The 23,587-nt window shown below is 40.9% G+C and overlaps 1 protein-coding gene across 1 annotated transcript in view; it reads right to left on the bottom strand.

The window, feature by feature from the left end:
* Nucleotides 1–13,376, bottom strand: part of LOC101868654 (mucin-5B) — a 47,328-nt gene extending 33,952 nt beyond the window's left edge. The window contains exons 1-8 of the mRNA XM_034061389.1: nt 13,285–13,376; nt 11,027–11,279; nt 9,455–9,569; nt 8,027–8,114; nt 3,271–3,404; nt 2,639–2,864; nt 1,712–1,837; nt 888–1,005 (exon numbers count right to left, since the gene is read on the bottom strand). Coding sequence (XP_033917280.1) covers nt 888–1,005; nt 1,712–1,837; nt 2,639–2,864; nt 3,271–3,404; nt 8,027–8,114; nt 9,455–9,569; nt 11,027–11,279; nt 13,285–13,366 — 1,142 coding nt within the window. The 5' untranslated portion in view covers nt 13,367–13,376. The remainder of the gene's footprint in view (nt 1–887; nt 1,006–1,711; nt 1,838–2,638; nt 2,865–3,270; nt 3,405–8,026; nt 8,115–9,454; nt 9,570–11,026; nt 11,280–13,284) is intronic.
* Nucleotides 13,377–23,587: the final 10,211 nt, after the last annotated feature.

The following is a 23,587-nucleotide window of genomic DNA, read 5'->3' as shown; positions in this document are numbered from 1 at the left end:
CCAGGTTGGATGAAGCCTTGGGTGACATGGTTTAGTGTGAGGTGTCCCTGCCCATGGCAGGGGGATTGGAACTAGATGATCTTAAGGTCCTTTCCAACCCTAACTATTCTATTCTATGATTCTAAACAACCCAAATTACTGTTCATTTATCAGATGGGTATCTAGTAAGAAATAAACTGTTTTGAGAATAATATACCTGAGGACTGATCACCTTTCACTACTGTAGAGTGGATACAAATTCAAGCTACAGATTTTTTTTTCTAAATCAAGTAATTGTAAAGGATCAGGACTTTTTAGATTGGATATTAGGAAAAAATTCTTCACAGAGAGAGTGATCGGGTATTGGAACAGATAAGTGGTGGAATACCATCCGTAGAAGTGTTTGAAAACCATGTAGATGAGGCCCTCAGTGACGTGGTTTAGTGGTGGCCTTGACAGTCCTGGGGAAATGGTTGGACTTGATGATCTTACAGGCCTTTTCCTAGCTAGTTGATTCTATGATTCTGTGATTGAGATCCAGGCCTTCAAACATCCTTTTGTAGCCCTAGAGGAGGTTGGAAATGTAACTCATTGACATGATATGACATCTTGCCACAATTTAGTGGCCGGTGCCTCTGAACTAACCAGAGAAGAGTCTCAGTTTTCCACATTCTGAAATCTTGAGCTCTGGTTTTGCTAGCAGTTCCAGGTGAGGGTGGTAACTACGTGTGGTTGAGGTCTATCTGTAAGTTTTCCTGTACTGTTGAAATTTAAACCCAGTGTTTGCACTATTATTCAGGACAAATGGTGGGGGGGGGGGGGGAAGGAGAAAAGAACATAATGCAACCTATCAAAGCTCTGAAATAAATGCTTCTGCTTTGTTCGTGCAAAGAAGTTCACAACAGTACCAGTTTTGGCAGGGAGTGGAGTAGGTCCCTCTGGACGAGTAGACTTTGCCTTGAAACATACAGGGACAGCTGTCTCTGGGGATGCATTTTTTGCCACCAAGGTCATCAAAGATAGTTCCTGTTCAGACACATTGGCTAGTTAGTATTCCTTTGGTGAGTCTGGGAAACACCATCAAGGAAGATTAGAGAAAGAAAAAAACTCTGGAATATTCAGCATTTCTGTAAATGAATGGGGTATGTCTTAAGAAAAACCAGGCCCTTCCAGGTGCTAGTGGTTGAGAAACATTTTTAATTAAAAGTAAGCAAGGCAAAACCCAAAGAATATCTTTGCATGTTACTAGAATTTGTCACTGTAAGATTAAAAGTGCCAGACTGCAAGGATGTGAGCCAGTTTCCATCCTTTTCTAATAGTGAATGTAACAGAAATCAGACCATCATCTTAGCTTCTACTTCGTGTGCAAATTTACACATGCACACAGCTAGCTATGCAGTTATGTCACATAACTTAAGCTACAGCAATATCTACCCTTTTAACAGGGAGGCACCTCAGCTGACTTCACCTGCATTCTTACTGTCTACAGACCACCTCTCCTCTTTCCACATCTGTACCATTTTTTTTATGTCTAGTCCTTAGAAATCTTTCCCTCCCCTTCTCCAGTGTCAGGATCTTGAATCTTTAGAGACCTGGTTCTTTCAAGAAAGTTGTTAAATTATGCTAGAAGAAACAGTTTATGTTTTGGTATAAAATGTTAATGAAAAAAATGCCACTAACTGCCACTTTCCTTTGATATGTGTGACACATTGGAAGAGGCAAACTGCCTTACCAGGAGGACAGAAACAGCCATCTGTACAAGGGGCTTTACAAATCTTGCTTCTTTCTGGGTCAGCACATGTGTCAGCACAGGAGTTACCACATTCCATGTACACCATGTTGTTTGGGCATTCCTGATCTGCAAGACAAAATAAAAAATGGCATATGTGAATGGTGTATTTATAAGGGCTCTCATATGAATATCTCACTCCCCAACCCCTTCTTCTTCCTTTACCCCATAGCTTGTTTTTAAAATTTTCCAGATGTGTCATGTTTGTTTAACCCCTAAAGGAATTTTTTCTGGTTACTTTTACTTCATCTTTGGACAAAACAGTACTGCTGGGAAATATGAGTTATTTCACATTATTTTACTTGCTCAAGGTTAGCTGGGCTGAAGTCATAATGCAAGCAAAGGGCACAGGAATAATTTATAGAGTCATAATAGCTTATTTTTGCCTGAAGCGTAAGTCATACTGGCATTAATTTTCTACCCCAATCCACACCAGCAGTTTGGATGAACTACCTGTAGACTTCCCTCTGGATTTACAGTAATTTTCTGCTTAGTAGCGGGACTACTAAATATGAAAGCACAGGATAAGTTAAGGACAAACATGTTAGACACTTCACAGCAACTTCAGAATAGATGTCAACATTTAAAAAATGCTATTCCTGAGTTAACTGTGCATGGAAAAAATAAAAAAATAACTGGAGAAAATGTAGCCATAAGGAGGATGTGGACAATATTAAGATATAGTTCTAATTTTAGGGTCAAAATCAAGTTAAATTTGTAGAAGCTTTTCCATTAACAATGTCTCTGTGAAAGTACTTCTACAGATTGACTCACAGTAGTTAAAAGAGCTCTTAGCTTTGCTCTGCTGGGATCAGAATATATGTGTATATATCTAACCTGAAAGAAATCTCCAGAGCAGCAGTTACTTACAGCAAAGTTCTTTGGTTCTCCATTCCCCAGGGTCTCCTTTCCTGAGGACACAATCTCGAGAGTACTGGTTTAGAGTGCTGCATATGCAGCTGGAAACCAAGTCAAAGTGAGAAGAATTAACTGCACAGTGGCACATATCCTCAGTGCAGGTCTCTACATAGTCATCAAAAGCAACAACTCTGTGGCAGTTTCCAAAATGAGACATAAGCTTCTTGCATCTTTTTCTCTGTAAAATGAAAAGAAGGAAAAGAAAAGCAATACTTGACATTTACCAACTTTCTGGTTCGTGGATGTGCATCCCAATTTTTGACAACACAATTCCAGGTTCACAGGATAATTCAGACTGGATGGGACCTCAGGAAACTATACAGTCTAATTTTGTTATGACTTCCTTTTTCATGGACTGGAATCTGTCATTCAACTGTGCATTTTCCCACTATCTATTTTCTTATATATATATCCTATATATTTCCTTATATCCTATTATAATAAGATATTCTTTGACGAACATTTTGCTCAGACTCATGGATAAAATTCAGGTCAGTGCATACTCTGTAACTAACACTTGTTTGAACAGTCTCTCCAGCGCCGCAGTTCAGGAGCATTTATACTTCTTGGCCACACATACTTACATATTTACTGCATCTATTGTCTTCCCTCCTAGGATGTCTTCCAGTGCGGTCATCTGGACTCACATCAGCACACTTTCCTGATGGATCCTCTACTTTGTGGAAGTTCCCAAACTGCCTTGGATGCATTTTATACCCTGCAAAATCCCCAAATGTATCTGAGTATCTGCCTGCAATTCTTTAGAACACTTAATGTGCTGTAAAAATGCTTTTAATCTTTGGGCTCTAAGGCAATATACTCTTCACCAAATGCCAAAATTTAACCACAGCATCCATATTATAGAAGATGACAAGGTGGCATGACTTATGTTGAGCTACAGCCAGGAACCTGGCACACTTGTATCAAGGCCTGCCATCAGCCTGGGCATTTATAACAAATCACATGAGACTCTTGACCTTTCTGTTGTACATCATCACTTCCAAATACTTATGGGTGTATTTGATCTTACATAGATTTGCATTTGCATGTGTAATGATCATATATTTTAGTTTACCTTCTACTATCACAATCTAGTACAGCTGTAGGTGTAAATGTTTGTAATCATCTGGAAACCTATATTTATAGGCTAGAAAAGATGGGAAGTGGAAGCAGGAGGAAGACAGGCACACAATACATGTATGTGACCATTATACTAGCTTGAGGGGTGCATTTTCCCAAAGCATTACCAGACACATAATCCTGGATTTAAGAAATATTTCTAACAAAGTTTTAAACTTATCTATTTTTATGGAGAGTATGCCTTTTATGTTAGGGATAGTCTGGAGAGTATGCAACTCTATCTAGGGACAGGTGATCAGTTAACAGAGAGTTTGTGGGTCAGGGTTAAAGGGAAAACAGCTATGGGAGACATTACTGTGGGGATCTGTTACAGATTGCCTGATAAAGAGGAACCTGTGGATGAAGCACTCTACAGATTGAAAGGAAAAGCCTCATGCTCTCAGGCCCTTGTTCTCATGGGGGACTTCAACCACCCTGATATCTGCTGGAGAGACGGAATGGCCTGGAACAAGCAATCCAGGAGGTTTCTCGATTGTCTGGAAGACAAGTTCCTTCTGCAAGAAACAGAGGAGCTGACAAGGAGTGGTGCCCAGCTTGACCTTGTGCTCACCAACAGGGAAGGGCTGGTTGGAAATGTGGTGCTCCAGGGCAGCCTTGGTTGCAGTGATCATGAGATGATCAAATTCGAGTTCCTCAGGACAGTGAGAAGAGCGTGCATCAAGCTCACTGCCCTGGACTGCAAGAGGGCAGACTCTGGCCTCTTCAGGAACCTGCTTAGCAAGGTTCCATGGGATATAGCCATAGAGGACAGGGGGGCTCAAGAGTGTTGGTTAATATTGAAGGATCGCCTCCTACAAGCTCAGGAGTGTTGCACCCCAACTAGAAGGAAGTGCAGCAGGAGGGTCAGGAGACCTCTTGGATGGATAAGGAGCTGCTGAGAAATAATCAAAGGAAAAAAAGAGGCTTATAAAAGGTGGAAGCAAGGACAGGTGGCCTGGGATGAATACAGAGAGGTTGTCCAGGAAGCTAGGGACCAGGTTAGAAAAGCTAAGGCCCAGTTAGAATTTAACTTGGCTGGGGATGTTAAGGATAACAGGAAGGGATTCTACAGGTATGTAGCGGATAAAAAAAAAAGAATAGGGACATGGTAGACCCGCTCTGGAAGCTATAAGGAGAACTGGCTACACAGGATTTGGAGAAAGCTGAGGTTCTTAATGATTTCTTAGCCTCGGTCTTGACAAAGACTGACTGCATCACCCAAGTCTTGGAAGGCAGACATAGGGATTGTGAGAATTAAGACCTTGGGCCCACTGTAGGAGAGGATCTGGTTCGAGATCTTAAGAACCTGAACGTACACAAGTCCATGGGACCTGATGAAATCCATCCATGGGTCCTGAAGGAGCTGGTGAATGAAGTTGCTAAGCCACTGGCCATCATATTTGAAAAATCATGGCTGTCAGGTGAAGTTCCCAGTGACTGGAAAAAGGGAAATATAACCCCCATTTCCAAGAAGGGGAAAATGGATGACCCAGGGAATTACAGACCAGTCAGTCTCACCTCTGTGCCTGGCAAAATCTGGGAGCAGAATCTCCTGGAAAGCATGCTAAGGCACATGCAAGACAACAAGGTGATTGGTGACAGCCAGCATGGCTTCACTAGGGGGAAAGCCTGCCTCACCAATTTGGTGCCTTTCTATGATGGGGCTACAGAATTGATGGACAGGGGCGGAGCAGTTGATGTCATCTACCTGGACTTGTTTAAAGCGTTCGACACTGTCCCACTCGACATCCTTGTCTCTAAATTGGAGAGATATCAGTTTGAGAGGTGGACCACTCAGTGGATAAAGAACTGGCTGGATGGCCACACACAAAGAGTTGTGGTCAATGGCTCAATGTCCAGCTGGAGACCTGTAATGAGTGGTGTCCCTCAGGGATCGGTGTTGGGACCAGTCTTGTTTAACATCTTCGTCAGGCACATGGACAGTGGGATTGAGTGTACCCTCAGCAAGTTTGTAGATGACACCAAGCTGTGTGGTTCAGTTGATATGCCGGAGGGAAGGAATGCCATCCAGAGGGACCTTGACACTCTTGTGAGGTGGGCTGATGCCAGTCTCATGAAGTTTAACCATGACAAGTGCAAGGTCCTACACCTGGGTCAGAGCAATCCCAGGCACAACTACAGGTTGGTCAGAGAAGAGATTCAGAGCGGCCCTGTGGAGAAGGACTTGGGGGTGTTGGTCGATGAGAAAATGAACATGAGTCGGCTTCAGTGTGTGCTTGCAGCCCAGAAAGCCAACTGTATCCTGGCCTGCATCAAAAGAAGCGTGACCAGCAGGTCAAAGGAGGTGATCCTGCTCCTCTACCCTGCTCTTGTGAGACCTCACTTGGAGTACTGTGTGCAGTTCTGGTGTCCTCAACATAAAAGGACATGGAACTGTTGGAACAAGTCCAGAGGAGGGGCACAAGGATGATCAGGGGACCAGAGCACCTCCCATATGAAGACAGGGTGAGAAAGTTGGGGCTGTTCAGCCTCGAGAAGAGAAGGCTGCATGGAGACCTCATAGCAGCCTTCCAGTATCTGAAGGGGGCCTACAGAGATGCTGATGAGGGACTATTAATTAGGGACTGTAGTGATAGGACAAGGGGTAACAGGTTGAAACTTAAACAGCAGAGGTTTAGATTGAATGTAAGGAAGAAATTCTTTACTGTGATGGTGGTGAGGTACGGGAATGGGTTTCCCAGGGAGGCTGTGAATGCTCCATCCCTGGCAGTGTTCAAGACCAGGTTGGATGAAGCCTTGAGTGCATGGTTTAGTGTGAGGTGTCCCTGCTCATGGCAGGGGGGTTGAAGCTGGGTGATTTTAAGGTCCTTTCCAACCCTCACTATTCTATGAGTCTATGATTCTAAATAGCTATTCTTTGACATTTATTTTTTTTTAAGTTTTAATAGACAGATTTTTGGCGAAGTCTATGCACTTTTACTGAGTCAGTCCCTTAGCTAAGTGCAGGCCTGAGATAATGACTTCCAGAAAAGTGTTGTTTTCAGATGCTTTGCCACTAACTTTTCTGGAAACAGAAATCCTTGTAGTTGTGTAGTTTGTCAAGGCTCTCAACTCACATTAAAGAATATAAATAATAAAATTCCAAGAAGGTATGCTCTATGGAGAAACTGGATTTTTCTTCCTGTCTTTTATTTTTTTCTCAAGAGAAAGGGGTCTGAAAGTGAGAATAAGTTTTGGAACTTTATGTGCAGTAGACCTTAGCCTGGGAAGGGAGAATGACTGCTCCCTGCTTAGCACAGGCAGAAGGATGTATTCAGAGTATAAAGGGGGGACATGGGAGGCCACCTGCTCCCCGGCCATGGGAACCTGTTATTTGTGTAACCAGAAACATAAAAGAACAGCCTGCTTTTCTTAGAGCAATGCTTCTCAGTAGCAAATTGTTCAGAAAAAAATAAGCCAGCTTTAGTTTTTGTCTACTATGCTTATCAAGTAAGGAGCAGAAACATGACTAAGATACATCCAGAAAGCCTAATATGAAATTACAATGAACCCCAAATTTATCACTACAAGTGGTATTTTTAACAAATCTCAGGATTCTTTCTGAATTGGTGAGGTAGATTAAAGTACTTTCCTGATGATTTAAGAAGCCCGAGTATTATATGAAGGTTACAAAGTTATAACCTTGGCTTCAGTCCTGTAGCTAATATCCCAGGAGGCAGCTTTCTTTCCACTCAGTAAAGAGTAGGATCAGCTGCAGATAATATAGCCTCCGCTGTTGCTGAGCTGGCCTCTTTCCGGTCCAGTGCAATATCTGAAGGTGTCGGTGGATGGCACCACCTCTTCAGCAAAGATGCTCAGTGAACTCTGGCTCAGTGGTGAAGCTTTCATTTCGTTACAGAGGCAAAAATAACTAGACTTGATACCCAGCTGTCAATTATAAAAACAGAATGACAGAAAATGCACCTGTGCCTCATTTGAGAATACAAGTTCCTTAAAGTTTGCTACTTTAAGTGGGAAACCTGGCAATGTTACTGCATGATAGCAGACAGTTATTTGAGACCCTTGCAAGTTTGTGAACAGCAAAGGAACTCAGATCATCTCAGAACATCCCTAAAATACATCTCCTGTATATGGAAATGTTCATGTATTTCAGTCTCTATCAGCAAATCTGAAACCATGCTTAGAGGAAACTGATATCGAGTTTCATGTCAAGTATTAACAGTTCTATCCTATGTGGAATATGCTGTGTTCATGACCTACCATCCAAAACCAAATCATTCTTCTCACTGCCATCATAGTTCCCGCATAGACCACATATTTTCTCTTTATATGTTTCTTCTAGGTCCAGCTACAAAACAAAAGGAAAGAGGAAACTCAGAGTTTAAAGGCTTTTACCCATGTCTGCAGCACATGTTACAAAGTAGTCTGCAACTGGAAAGCACAGTAGCAGAAATGCTCATTACCAGTTTGTACCAGTCTCCTTTTCTGTTACAAACCTGCCATAGAACTTACAAGCAGACAGGTTTAATTTAACTGGGAAGATAATCCCTAGGAACTGTCATTCTAACTGAAGCATGCTGAATACTGCACTAATCCTTGGACCAGTGCCTCCCAGTATAGAGACACTAGTATATAGACATGGGGTACCTCTTGCAAGGTATCACAGCTCCACTCTGGGGAGGTTAGATAACTAACCTGCTGGATGCTGAAAACAGCAGTTTCTGTTTAGCTTTTAACCATACCTAAGGCTTTTTCTAGTCCATAGCCTAAACAGAAAACAGTTTTTCTGGGGGTGGGTCTGCCCAGGATAACTTGTTCTGCCCATATTCAGGGGCAATAAAGAGCTAGGTAAGCACATTATTGTCTTGCTGCATGAAACTGTTGCACCTAATCACTCCTACATGCTTGGAAGGTTGTACTTGTGCCACTCAGGACCACCAAAAAAAGGGGGTGCTTTTCCTACAAGTGTGTCACCCTAAAATTGTGTCCACCATACAGGTGACACCTGTAATACTTCAGTTGTTAGTTTTACAGGGGAAGGGGGGAAGCGAACATTTCATTAAATCAGAATTTGAATACCACCTGATTGCTTCCTGATTTTTTTTTCTTCTCTGTATTCACCTTCTACTCTCTCTGTCTCCGAACCGCAAAACATGACATACAACTTTCATTTATTTACTCAGTCCTGATTGTGGAAGATAAGCATTCACACCCAAAAGTGTAAATATACTGGTGCAGAAAACAGTATTTTAGGGTGGATTTATAGAGGGAAAATTTCACATAACAAGGCTTTGGAATGAGAGAGGCCACCACACAAAGAGGCTGAACTGGCCACATAGATTAGTTTCCCACACAAGATGTGCATGGAGTCAGAGGATAACTAACAAGTCAGAGCTGGAGGGACTAGCTGTGCTGTTGCCAGAGCCCCATGGAGGAAGCAGATAACTACAGATGTGCTATCTCCAGGGTTAACAGTGGCACTTTTTGCCAAATAAACTAGTTGGGAACACCTAGGGGTTGTGACTACATGTCCTTTACCCATGCCAATATTACCTAGTTTATTAAGTCCCTATCAGCTTATTGATAAATAATATAATCTCTTATATTAACATGGTGCCTGCGTCCAGCTCTGCTTTTCATCATTGACTAGGTTCACCATGAGAAAAACAACTAACTGGGTGTTCATACTAGGAGAGTGTCAGCCCAGTTCCACTTGAGTGTCAGGCCCAGCTTGGAAGTGACTTGGAAGTAAGTACAGGTGTCCTCAATCAGGATGCTCTTCAAGCTGAAGGGCATGTGGATCCTGGAAATCAGAAGGAACAAAACAGATTGCATTGGAAAAAAGTCTGATTAAGTCCTCTCAGAGATAAGAAGAAAAAGTAGAGACAAAAGGATGTAAATAAGCCATAGGGACATTCTTTTCAATGTCAACCTTCATCCACACACTGCATTAAATTTAGGTGCGATCACTTTGTCCACTGTGACCTTTCGCCACCCTTAATCCATAACACAGTGTATTTTGGTCATGAGTGTGTCAATACTACATTAGCCACTCAACTGATATCAGTGCTGGTCTGCTTGTTTACATGTCCTGAGGACCTAACCCAGAAGGAGCAAGATTACAACAAAAGGATATTGCAGGTTGTCATCATCCCTCCAGGTTTTCATTGACATTCAGGATTCACAGAGGTGTGAAAAGAGCTCTGTTCTGTTACTCATGTGCTAACATGGCTCAGACTTACATTACTTTTTCATCTCACCAAGACAATAACCATCTATTTTCTCAGCCCCTGAAAAACTTAGAAATCAGAAAATGGCTGAAAGATGAGAGATTTATTTCTCCTTTGATTTAGAAGATACATCTGGGCTTTGCTACTATAATTACAACTGAATGATGCTATTCTATGTTTGCTCATTTCTAGAGGATTGTCAAGAGAAGACAGACTATGATCTTGTAACTTTCCCTCCAACAAAATTATAAGGGGTTTTCCCAGAGTCAAAGCTTATCTTGGCCCTTCATATTTATATGCTGTGATCAGGTAACTGCCCTTCTCATGCTGGCTGCCCTTAAAATTGTGCTCAACTTTCAGCTACTGTTGCATAGGACTCTTCACTTATGGAGTATTTTTAACTTTCTGTGTGCAGCTTGTTTTCTGGTTCATTTTAGATTGGAACTAGAGGTGTGGATTTTTTACTTCTGAAACTTCTGTCTTTTGTGTAAGAAGATCCCAAGTCAAGCTGTGATCTGCAAAGCAGTGCTATTTTCTAGACTAATCTATCTGGAAACAGAAAACTTTTTCTAAGAGGACCATCTGTTCCTGAACAGCAACATACAACAGTAGGGTTAGCACCACAGAAACAGTGTTTTGAGAAAAAAAAAATAAAAAATAAAAAAATACAAAGTTACTACAAAATCAAAATCTTCAGTAAATAAAGTATTGATTTTATCTCCTTCATTCCATCCCTCTCTCCCAAATCAAAGCAACAATAATGAAATCTATGCATTCTGTTTTTATAACATACATGTTGCCTTTTGCTTAGCATGTTCAAGTTGATCCCTGAGAGATGCAGTTTACGTGATTCTGGTCTCCTCCTCCACTATGGGGTAGACTATTTGCAATATCTTATTCAAAGTGCTATGAATATCATACACAGCCATTTGTACCTCTGCAGGATAGGACCCCTTTCAATACAATCCTTAATGCTAATACATAACATTAAAATTGCTGCACAAGGAAACAACAGTATGGCTTTACTCACTTGTTCCCATTCACTGTGATGCCTGTCTCTTTCACCTCCAAGATCACTCCATCAATAGTGACAGTGAAGTAGATCAGGAAGCTATTGTTACTGCGCCTGATTTGGATGTTAAAGTCCTGGTAGCTGTCATTGCAGTGCGAAGCGAAGACATATGTGCAGGTTCCAGGAAAAGTGAATTTAACATGGTCAAATGTAAGAAAGTGGAAATTGCCCCAGGTGGCACATTCACTCCTAGTGACAGTAGAGACCTGGACTAAAGAAAAAGTAATAGGAAGGAAGCTTAGAAATTCAACCCACATGAGGTGCTTTACCTTTTTTTGTTGAAAAACATTAGAGATTTTCAAAGGCAAAAATGTTAACTCCTGGAAGACACTAGCATATGGAAAGGAGTTTCATCTCACTGAACCTTTGAAATCCATGCCAGAGTTACTTTCAATGTAAGCAGATGAGCCCAGATTCCTTTGAAATTAACAGTGAGAAGCAGAAGAGGTTCAGCTTCCCTACCTTACATATCCACCTAGGAAGAAGATGCTCCAAGATGGCATGTTTCTCTCCAGTGTTTATCAAAGTGACTGAGGTGTGCCAATGCAGATGGCACCCCTCAGCATTTACACTGTAGATACATTTACACTGTAAACATCTAAAGTTAGGTGAGGGTAATCCCATCCTGGCTGCCTAAATCTCATTTTCACTTTTGAAATACTGCTACTTAACACAGGCAAGATTTTGGTCCAAAGTCTTGAATTGAGTCCCTTCCAGGACATACCATGGGTGGCATGACCCTTCAGCAAAATGACAGCCTTAGCAGCTGAGACTGCCACCAGCTTCAGCAGTTGGCTTAGAGCTACCTGTAGAATCACAGAACCATAGAAGGGTTTGGGTTGGAAAGGACCTTAAGATCATCTAGTTCCAACCCCCTGTCATGGGCAGGGACACCTCACACTAAACCATATCACCCAAGGCTTCATCCAGCCTGGCTTTGAACACTGACACAGATGGAGCATTCACAGCCTCCCTGGGCAACCCATTCCAGTGCCTCACCACCCTAACAGTAAAGAATTTCTTCCTTATATCCAATCTAAACCTCTGCTGTTTAAGTTTTAACCCGTTACCCCTTGTCCTATCACTACAGTCCCTAATGAAGAGTCCCTTCCCAGCATCCCTGTAGGCCCCCTTCAGATACTGGAAGGCTGCTATGAGGTTTCCTTTTTCCTTTCAACCAAAACTCATATCTTGGACCTCTGAGTTGTACCTCTGTCAAAGGTATTGATATATACTTGAAGTGCATATAAGACACCACTTCGGAAACTAGTTTTCATACTGCACAAAGCCAGTATGAGTTACCTTGAATTAAATAAGATGTGCTTGCTACAAAATGCTTTTAGCATATCTACTAGGCCAATCTCAAAGAATGACAACTGAAAACGGGCAAATTCCTTTGTATTGTTTATGTAGCATGTTTGGGAAATTCAATGTAGCAACATCCATCACATATCAAACGAGAAACAGTCATTAATATACTCAGTGAACTCTAAGATTTCATTAAATATTCCTACCTAAGAACCAGCAAGTGAACAATGAAAAATTAATATATTAATGTTAGAAATGTACAACACAAACTCCAGTGCCAAGAAGTCCTTGCAGAAACAGCTTTTTAAAAGGACTGGAATTTGCCATGGGTGTTTGCAGTCCCGAAGTGGAGTAGGGAAATTTTCTACACAATAATGAGAGTAAATAAGAAAGTTTGGCTATTCTTGAAGGTGAAGTTGCTAGAATTACTGAGACAGTAATAACTGTCATATAAATTGTTTGTGTATTAAGCAACTGGGTAAAGTATAAGACATTCAAAACCAAACCAGGGGGTAACAGTGCAGCAGACCACAAAAAATGTGATTAATTCTAATGCATACTGGTCAATCAAGCCTGGCAGGCATTATGGTAACATACTTCTTCTACAAAGAATTTAGGTCAAATGTGTTGGAAAGAATGTCAACATTTTAATACAATGCAAACTGCATCCAGCAAGTCTCCTCTTTAAGATTAGTTGCTTAGGACATAAAATAGTTGATAATCTAACTCGTAGTGGAAAAAAAAAAAGAAGTTGACATTAAGGATGAAAAAGTAAAATGTTAAACAGTATCTGGCATGCCTACAGCTCTTTCATGAACATGTTACACATTTTAATTTGGCAATTCTATTTGTCACCTTTGGGGAGCAATATGTGAGCAAATAATCTGAGAATGAGATTTTTTTCTTACCTATCTGAACTGGTTCTTTGCCGCTGCAACAACTCCAAATTAGGCAAAAGGTCCAAAACAACCTCCCCTTTTTTATATCCATCTTGCCATGCAGTGGTGACTTGAAAAACCTTCCAGAGAAGTGGTTTTTTTCATGGCTTATAGGCACATATTTATACTCCAGTAATTTGGCATGAGAACAAAACATTGATGGCAGGGTCCCTGAAAGGTGGAGCTTCATTCAATTTTCCTTCTGTGGTTTGTGTTTAGCACCTGACAACCTCCTGTATTTCAGACAAGTATCCAGTTCACTCTTGCTTTATGTGGAGACAGAGAGCTATACTTTTATTACTTATTTTCTTTTATATAGGTCCCCCCACTGCTACATAGTAGTTTTCTCTTTATCAAGGATAGCTTATATTTTTCGTAACATCTGATTAGTAACAAGCAATCATAGACCTTTTTCAGAGCTTTTCTCTGGCTTGCACATCAGCACAGTCCCCCAGCTCAAGAAAAAAGTGTTGCCTCTGTTAGCTTGATGGCAACTTCTAAGTGCTAGAGCAAAAAATGTAAGGTCAGGCATAATGTATGGTTTATTTAGAGCAAATACTTTTGGAAAGAGGGCAAAGTTCTTTAAGAAGTACATGCAAAATATCTAACAAAAAAAGGAAGATATTTACTGCTTCAACAGACCAGGAATGATATTGGTTCACAAAGTGCAAACTTCTCACCTCCACACAAAATGGGATTTAATAGCACCACTCAGACATACAAGTTAATGCATTCTTTATGCACAGAGAGGTGGTGGATTTTCCAAACATCATGAGGCAGCAGTGCCCAGCTCCCACCAAACTGTACATCACATTCCTTCACCTCCTAAATTATGGTGTTGCAAAAGGGTCCTTTGGTACTATCAGAGTGTTTTAATACTCTGTGACATGCTCCTAGGAAATCCAGCAGGCTCTGTCATGAGCTGATGTACATTCCATCTTAGGACATTTCTTAAATATCCTGTCACAGATGTTTGACATCAGTAATTTTAGGCTCTCTTTCAGAGATTTAGTTGCTCTGTTGGCACAAGCTGACCTAGGATTTCTTCACTTTATCAGTGCTATGGGGGAACTCCTGAGAGAAGAAGCCTTTCACGTAGTTCCAACAAATCAAAAACAGGTAACAGACATTCCCACACTTTCAGCTGTTCCATGCCCTTTTGGGAATACACAATGCCAGAATGATGGCCAGTATTAAGTGGGCACAAATACAATTTAATGTGGACTTAGATTTCACCCTTGTTAGAAGTCCTCAAGTCAAGTCTGTCCATGCATTCACTGGGGGATATGCATGCACTTTTATCTGGTTGGCAGATAGTAAGCTGGTCCTTGAGAACTGTGTCCTTCTCACTGCTTTACTAAGCTTTCCAGTATTTATAAAGTGTCCTAGAGCTGTCCCACTGCTTATTTCAGCTGTTCTCCCTACATAGTTAAGAGCCACTTACTAAGTGGTTTGCAGAATTGCAGGTGTGAATGTCTGCCAGATGATTTGCTGCTGCTACTGCTTTTAAGAAAATCCTGCTCTAGTAGGTGAGAGCATTGTGCAGTACATGAAACATGAGTTCGCGTTACCCCTTTCCCACTGTCTGCGTCCCATTAATTCCATTGTCAGTCACACTTCAGGCAGGGCACTACTGGAAAAGTCTGTTCTTGAAGCCCTGCCATTTTGGCTGGAATACAGAACCAACAGAATACAGATTTACGGCACTGCTGATGGAAGTAATATGCTTCTGCTGTTTTTTCCTTTTTATTGCAATGCATCTTTCCTCCTGATTTCCATCCAAATAGCTACAAAGTAAACCAGAAGAACATCTGGTAGATAAACTGAACCACAAGAATATGGCACTATATATGTAAGGATAATCTGAAACTGTACACATTGCATTAGTAACACTCCAATTCAGCAGATACTCCAATTCAGCAGATGGTAACTTTCAAGCTCTTGTTCAGGTCACAGAACAGTGTTAATGTCAGGTGTGGGGAAGAGCTGTGAAGCCCAGGAGAAAAAGCACATAGGTCGCTGGACCAGAAACACTGGCAAATGAGCTTAGTTGAGGATAAAGATGGAAAGCCAAAACCTATTAAATTTCATAAATCAGTATTTCCCAAATCACCCAAATATGGTGATCTGTTAACAGGCAGCAGAAAAGCTCTGTCATTAATTGTGGATCAAAATACATGAAGAGTGCCTTCAGTATTTTAGAGCTTAATTGAGGATAAAAATGGAAAGCTGAAACATACTAATTTTCCTAAACCAATACTAATGTCAAAATGCAAATGAACTCTGCTGAGACAGAGTCCATTTTTCAGTTATGATCCTCTTCCTCTCCCATTCCTACCTGGGCAATCAAGGCACTTCTTTCATTCATATTGGTATAAACACAGAAAGAAGAAAAGGACTCTAGGAGTATGATTCCTGACCCTAGGGAAAAAAAAGAATAAAATAAATCCCTTTAGTCTCAATGGGCAGAACAGAAGCAGCAGAAACCACATATGAACTACCTGTGAAAGACAGCCTTCAGGTTGGAGTAGTCCTTAGATGAAAAAGACATGATAAAGCTGACCACTGCAACTCCCAGCACTTTGTCTTCTGTGGGTTGGGTAGTTCAAGGGCATGGCAGGGTGGTGAGGAGTGATGAGCTGAAGTATGATTTACCCCTGCTAAGCCCTGCTTAGCACTTAGGGGCCTGGGAAGAACAGGGACAGCATATGTTAAAACCGTGCCAAAGGAACAGACAAAATAAAACAATTCACTATACCACCATCCACTTATGCTTCACTTTGCAGAGAAATTAATACCAGTTATCTGGGATCCTCCCCGGTGAGAAGAAAGAGCACATCTCTTGCTACTGAGAGGAACAGGAAACCCAGTCCTCATGCTCTGTACCTTACCTCTTCTTGTCTGCTCTGCCATTTTTGCCATTCCTTTGCCATTTCTTGAAGAGCAGGATTCCTGTCAGTGACTAACCAGAGTTGCTGCTTCTGGCTTCTCCACAGAAAGTGCTGCCTATATTTCTTAGAAATCACTGGATGCTTCAATCTGCTGCAATGATTTCAGGGCTACTGACAGTATATTTGCATTCAAGTAATGTTTTTATATCGAAGTGTGGCAACACTCAGGTTTTCAGAAGAAGTACATGGTAGGTTTTCAGAAAGAAATTCAGACTGACAGGGAGTTTGTGGGTATGTTGATCACTTACCACTGAATCATTGCTATTACGGGCATGTTACTTATAACTATTGCTCCTGCAGTGACATACTAGGATTAATAACTCTTCCTTTTATTGGGCCCTGTGGCATAAAAGACCTTCACACTGCTGCAGCTGTACTAGCAATAAGAACAATTCTTCTTAACCTCCTTGCAGCCCATTTCATGGATCATTTGTCATTAAAGGGTATGTGATTTTAGTAAATACAATAGGTAAATATTAACTCAGCTTCTTTATCGCCACTGACTTACTGGAGATAAACTATCATGAAGCTAATGTAATACACCAGTGACTCACAACTTGTTTTTTCATACAAACTTGGTGAAGAGGCACTGAAAGTCCAGAGGAGTACCACAAGGATGATCAGGGGACTGGAACACCTCCTGTATGAAGACAGGCTGAGAAAGTTGGGGCTGTTCAGCCTCGAGAAGAGAAGGCTGCGTGGAGACCTCACAGCAGCCTTCCAGTATCTGAAGGGGGCCTACAGGCATGCTGGGGAGGGACTCTTCATTAGGGACTGTAGTGATAGGACAAGGGGTAACGGGTCGAAACTTAAACAGCAGAGGTTTAGATTGGATGTAAGGAAGAAATTCTTTACTGTGAGGGTGGTGAGGTACTGGAATGGGTTGCCCAGGGAGGCTGTGAATGCTCCATCCCTGGCAGTGTTCAAGGCCGGGTTGGATGAAGCCTTGGGTGATATGGTTTAGTGTGAGGTGTCCCTGCCCATGGCAGGGGGGTTGGAACTAGATGATCTTAAGGTCCTTTCCAACCCTAACTATTCTATGATTCTATGATTCTATGATTAATGCCATTCATAGCCAGCTACTGTACTGAAGCCTGGAAGCTGCATTTTTATCACACCCCTCTGTCAAAAGGGAATCCCATACTGTGAAGTGTTAAGACTAGAAAGACTTTTGTCTGGTAGCCTTAACACCACACTAGGTCAGTTCAAGCAGTGGTGGGATTCAGTCTGGAAATCCTCTAATATTCCAGTTCAATTCAGGCAAAGCTGGTATTGCTTCTTAAAATATGAATCCACTATAAAGCGATGTTTTATAAGCACTGCCTAGATAATAACTCTAAAGAAATGCTGTATACTTCATTAACAAGCTGTATACTTCATTAACAAGGCAATGTTAGCTAGAAAAGCAATTAATTTGGATTTGGTGTCGAACCCTTTTGTGCCAAAAAAACACATTTTAAATTGCCAGAAGAACAGCATGGATTATATTTTTATCCTTGGTATAATTCCACAAAATTTAGGAAACTCATATCACAGATTTATTTGATGCATCACATTTGCATCCATCACAGAGTTAATTAAAATACATCAAGAATGCATTCAATATTTTAATTTTGATAGATGTTTGGGTGTGTTCTTTCAGTTTTCCTTAGAATGAACACAAAGCTCCTTAAACTCTCATCTTGATAAAGGGTTCCTTGACTTTTCCTGAACTAATCAAGGGCATTAGTTGCTCATGTTTGTAAGGAATCAGTTCAGTTGCACTTTTCTGATTTGGTTTTGTGGTTGGCGTTTTTTGATGTTTTTTTAAGAAGATGTAAGTCTCTCAAAATCCATACACAAGGAGTAATGACACAGCTGATTGGTGTTTGTGCACACAGATCTCATTGACCACATGGCACTTCCTCAGGTAAGAACGACTCCCTGCATAGAAAGACATCTCATCAGGAGTTTGGGCCCTGGAGCTTTTTCTGCTTGAAAGATTTTTCTTTAAACCTTCCTGGTGAAAAATGTGGAGGAGTAGAACAATGGGAACACAGGGTCCCATCTGGGAAAGGATATAAACATTCTACTTTAAGAATTAGAGTTTTATAGGTTTCAGGTTAGAACAGATTCCACCCCTTTTTTGAAAGCAGTTTATTTCACGGATGCCAAGGCAATTCAGAATAGGCCACTGCACACTTAATACCGAAGTCTGTATAACCCTGAAATTACATGAAATTACATACCCAGTAACTATATCCACTCTGACTGAAAGTTACTGTAAGCCAAAAGAAAAGCAGGGAGATGGGGCAGAAAACAGGTTGAGATGAGAAGCTAAGCAACCTTGGCCTGTTTGGTCAAGAAAAATGAGCGTGCAGCTCCCATAGATGCTGCTAAGTGCAAGAAGTGCTCACTACCCTAAATCCAAAGGACAGGTTATTCAAATTTCACTGCTGTACCAGGTCATGGGCACTGTGTAAATCTATGTTCATACCTTGATCACAGTTCCTGTTGCCTTTTGTAACTGCTTAAAAGAGAGCTGCATGAAGCAAAGGTGTTTCTTCTCAGCCCCAGCTCTGCCGTGTTTTCTACTCGATTTCTGCCAAATAAGGTAGTTTTACGTATGTTGCTTCAGTTAGTATCAAAGGTTTCTTCTCCACCTTACTCCCTGCATACATACGAATCTTTGCATGATTTGAAAATCTGTCAGGCTTCTCTTATCATTAGGTCAGACTGAGAGGAACAGATTTAGTATGTTTTTCATTGTTCTAAAGACAAGTTTATGAATGGAATTCAAGCATTTTACATATGAATGCTGAAAAACTGAAACATTTAAGAAAGTCTAGTTAGAGCATCAGAGATATTAAAAGGGTGATGCTGGAAAAGCCTCACAGGATTTTCTACATTAGTAATGGAAATATGGCTTAAGTAGCCTGGTTGGAAATTAAGTCTGGAAGGTTGCCAGTTAAGAACACAGTTGTTTGTGGCAGTCTGAAAAGACTGAGTTAATTTAGGAAATTTGGCTTAGGAAGAGGGCTGCTTAACTTGAAGAACTTATTCTGATTACTCCTCAAAGCTTCTGCTAGGACATGAAATTTCAGGAATTGTATGTCAGTGTTAAAGTTCTTTAGATGTATTTCAGTTTTTGTTGGACCTAAAGTTTACAAGAATTTTCTTCCTATGATCTTAGAGTATGAAAGTCTGTTTCTTCCTCTTTTCTCAATATCTGAGTTTGCCTTGCTATACAAGTTCAAACAATGTATAACACGCACAGTAACTACATGCTTTTTCTTTTTTTACTTAGGGCTTTGCCTTTGCTGAAGTCCTTCTACTGGGGTTTATGTGCAGAGTTGCATATGCTTAGGTCAGTGATGTGTGGTTTAGCAAAGTACAATACAACAGTAAACATACTGAAAATTTTATCTTACCCTTCCTCTCCTACAGCACAAAATAATACTAATATTATAGTTGCAACACTAATTGCAAGGTAGTTATTAGATCAGAAATTCCTACCTTGTATTATATTGGGCAGGGTTTTTCTTTGTTTGCATGTGGCTTCTTTCCTACTCTCTGAATCCCATCTGCTCACCTCAAATAGTAGCAGTGATTTTACTGTGTTGCTAGCAAGCATTTGCCTTTCTGACAGTGTTCTTAAAACACTTGTCCAGTAATGGTTCATAAAATAACTGTGCTCACTTAATCAGCAAACCCTCTAACTCCTTTTTAACTCCAGTTGAAGGTTCTTACTATGTCACTGTGGCATCATATGAACAACACTGAGTTTCCAGTGCATCTCCAAGTAATTAGGAAGAAATTGTCTGAGTTTCAAACTACCTTGGAGAAGGCTGCAGTGCTCTTTTGTGGCAACAGCACCCCCCCTGGGCTGCAGCCAACTCACTCAGGTTTGCTCCAGCATTTGGCAGTCATCTCCTACAGCTAGCTCTGTACTGTGAGGAGCTTCCTGTAAGCCTGCAGCTGCCTAGGAAGCATTTGCTTGAGCTTCCAGCTGCCTCAGAGGAGCCTGCACCTGAGTCAAGGACTCAAAATCACAACTGCTGGCAACCAAGGCAATAATCATGCTACAGGTGAATACCAGCTTCCAGCCTGTATTTGAGAATTTCAGCCTGTTGGTATCTGCCCTTTGTTACCTTAGGGAGAACAGCAATAGGGCCATGATTTGTTTTGTTTTGCTTTGTTCACCAGGATGTCCAAGCAGGTTCAAGTACTTCTTTGAGGGCCTCAGGAACATGTTCACACCCCATGCTTACAGGAACTTTGCTCATCTCTTCCTTATGGACAATGCAACAAAGTGAGGCCAAATCAAGCAGCTCTTGGAGAGCAAGAGATAGTACCTTGGCTTTTAGTGCCTTCAAAGGCTATGGGGCTGGAAGTCCCACTTGCCTCCCAAGAAGACTTCCTTGCTTCCCTGCTTCCCTACTAAGTAACTGGAGATGAGGAAAAAGAAACAAACCCGAAAGAAACCCTTTGCCACCAATGAAAGTGAAAGGCTAGACAGAAAGTCTTAGAGATGAATGTATGATTCGAGTATGGAGACATGACAGTATATTAGCCACTCTGCCAATACTCTGAGCTCTGCTATGGCTCTTGCTACTGCTTCTTTCTTGCAAGACTCTAGAAGACAAGAAAATTCCTGGGGAATGGAGTAATTCTTGGAGGACAGAGGGAGTCAAGCCCATTCCCTTCCAGAACCAATGCATTTTATGAAGCTGCTAGTGCCCTTTGCAGTAGGTCCTGCCTAGGAGATAATAGGATAAGAAGGTTCTACCATCTCCTCTGAGGCCCTAAAGGGCTAACATAGCCTTGTAAGAGATTTCTTCAGTTCAGCTCTTTGCTTTTCCAGATGAACCTCTGCTTGTGACCTACAGACACAACAGCTCTTGCTTAAGAAACAAAATGTTCCATGGGATCAAGTAGGTCAAGCCTCTGTTTACTTCCACCAGGACTGTGGAAGGAGCAAAAGTGTTGCTCACTGCCACTGTTACTGTCTTTGTAGGGACACACAATTAAAGCTTCTTTTCTTCCTTTCTCTCCAAAAGACTATCTGTGTATTTTTCTGATAGAAAAAGATTAATTTGTTCAACTTAGTCATCCAGTTCCAGTGGAAATACAGGTACAATCTGAACCGTAAGTGACTAAGAGTACAGAAAGGGGTGGAGGTTTGACATGTACAGTTTGACCTGGAACTACCAAGCACTTGCAGGTAAGAATTCTGTGACAAAACCTGCTTGGGAGGCTGTTTGTGGGCAGCACTGACATAGCACCAAAGCTGAAAGCATTGATATAATCCAGAGCACTGGAAGGAATACCATCCTGTGCATGCATGTAAATTCCTGTCAGAATAATTTTTTTCAGTGCTTACTAAAAGCATGCAAGTGTCTGGGTGGGGAATACTGGCATACATTCATGTCAGAGGTAAACCCCTCTAGTTGATGAAGTACAAACTCCCTTCTGGAGGCAGCTTGCTTTTTTTGTGTCTGAAATAATTTTACATTCTCGGCCATAGACTGCCCTGCAGTGGCGAAGCCAAAATCTGCAGCCTTACTCACTGTTGCACAGTACCTTTTAATTTCCTTATTTAGAAGTAGTGTGCCCATCACTAGAAGACACAGAAAGAGACCAGAATATTCGCAGAACCAATGAAAAAATTGAAGCAAGGGAGATTTTAGTCTTCAGCGTAAATACAGTGTGCAGTAAAATGCCACTATTGATTTGGAATGTTTTATCTCATTTTCATAGGAAACAAGGCAGATTTGATCACACTTTGTATCTGTTTGTCTCCAGAAGCTATTTGCTGACCTCAGATTTGCTGACCTCAGCTAAACTGAACTGCTAAAATGAAGATCTGAGTTGGTTAATGTCAACAGATTTTGAGAAAAGTATTTTTTGCAAACCACTCCAGAAAACTAATGGCTATAGTGTCAGCACAGAAATTGTTAAGATGACAAAGAATCTAGAAAGGAGAATGACCTGGTAAATGCCCCAGGAGAAAAGTCTCAGTCACATCTCACAATGAACCTAGAGACAGAAATCCTTAGAATCTCATATTGAAGCAGAAACCAGGCTTCATTAGTACTGGAGCTTGCTTTGTAAATGGATGTAACTTCTTAATCTACCTCTAAAATTTTCAGCTTCACAGAAATTAGCTCTCTAATCTTAATATTCTAAAGATGCAAAACTTCAGTAGTTTCATTTTCTGTGCATCCCTACTGGTGTTTGCATTCTAAGTTGCATAACATTTGGCAGGACTAATAGTACCACGAAATGGTGACAGGTAGTAAAGTTGCTTGTATTCAGATTGGCTGTGGCTTAATATCACTTTATGTTGAAACTTAATGTTACTTTAATTTCTTAGAAGGGTAAAGCACAATTTGTGTTCATTAAAAGAGACAAAATAATACCAAAAGCATTTTCACATTGAACAGAAAGTGTGGATTACCCTCATTGTACTTCAGATAAGTCAAGAGATGCCCACATCTCAGTTGATCTCCTTCAGCTCCCTTACAGTAAGATCAGATAAACAGGCACTTCAGAATGTAATTCATCTGACCTCTTTCAGATATGTCCTTTGTTGTGAGGCAAATGAATGACAGAAATGACTATTTTTCTCAGTTTCCTGTAAAGGAAGATTATGATAACTAGCTCAGAGGTGGGCATTCCAACGTTTTATAAACATTTGGAATTTGGAGAGCTCTTACTACAGTACCATCTATACATCCATCAAGCACTGTGAATGAACTTCATGTTCTGAAGCTGAGGGACCACTTTCTTAGTGAAAATATATAACTGTGATGAACTGAGACAGTTCTAACATACACAGCCCTGCTAAAATAAGATCTGGTGCTAAACTTTTTTCAAAGTTTTCCAAGTTTCTCTGAGTCATTTGAATCAATTCATGATCATTCTTCATATTTGGTTTTGTTTTGGCAACATCAGCTTCTGCTCTTGCTTACACATTGGGTCCTCCAGACAGTACCTTCTGATACTTCAGTCTTTAAAGAGCGAGAAATAGATACCCCACAAGTTTAAGAAATATGTCAGTTGACTTCCTACAACTGAAAAAGAACTTTTCTTCCCTTTTAAAACTCAGGCTCATCAAGACAGCATGTGAGTAAGTACAAAATCCGTGGTTTTTGAAATGTGCTTTTAATTATTCAAAGGAAATAAGCTGATTATATAAGGAACCAACAGGCTGTGCACGTGGAAGAATACAAATCTGTGTTCTTATTTTGTGCACAAATAAATACAGCACTGTTAAAAATAATCAGAGAACAAACAGGATACTGTAACTGGGAAAAGCAAAGTTCAAAAGTTGTCAAGGA

This window comes from Melopsittacus undulatus, chromosome 4, assembly GCF_012275295.1.
Source record: "Melopsittacus undulatus isolate bMelUnd1 chromosome 4, bMelUnd1.mat.Z, whole genome shotgun sequence".
NCBI classification, from domain to species: Eukaryota; Metazoa; Chordata; class Aves; order Psittaciformes; family Psittaculidae; genus Melopsittacus; species Melopsittacus undulatus.
The sequence above is the reverse complement of the archived record's forward strand: the minus strand, read 5'-3'. Positions and strand labels throughout refer to the sequence as shown.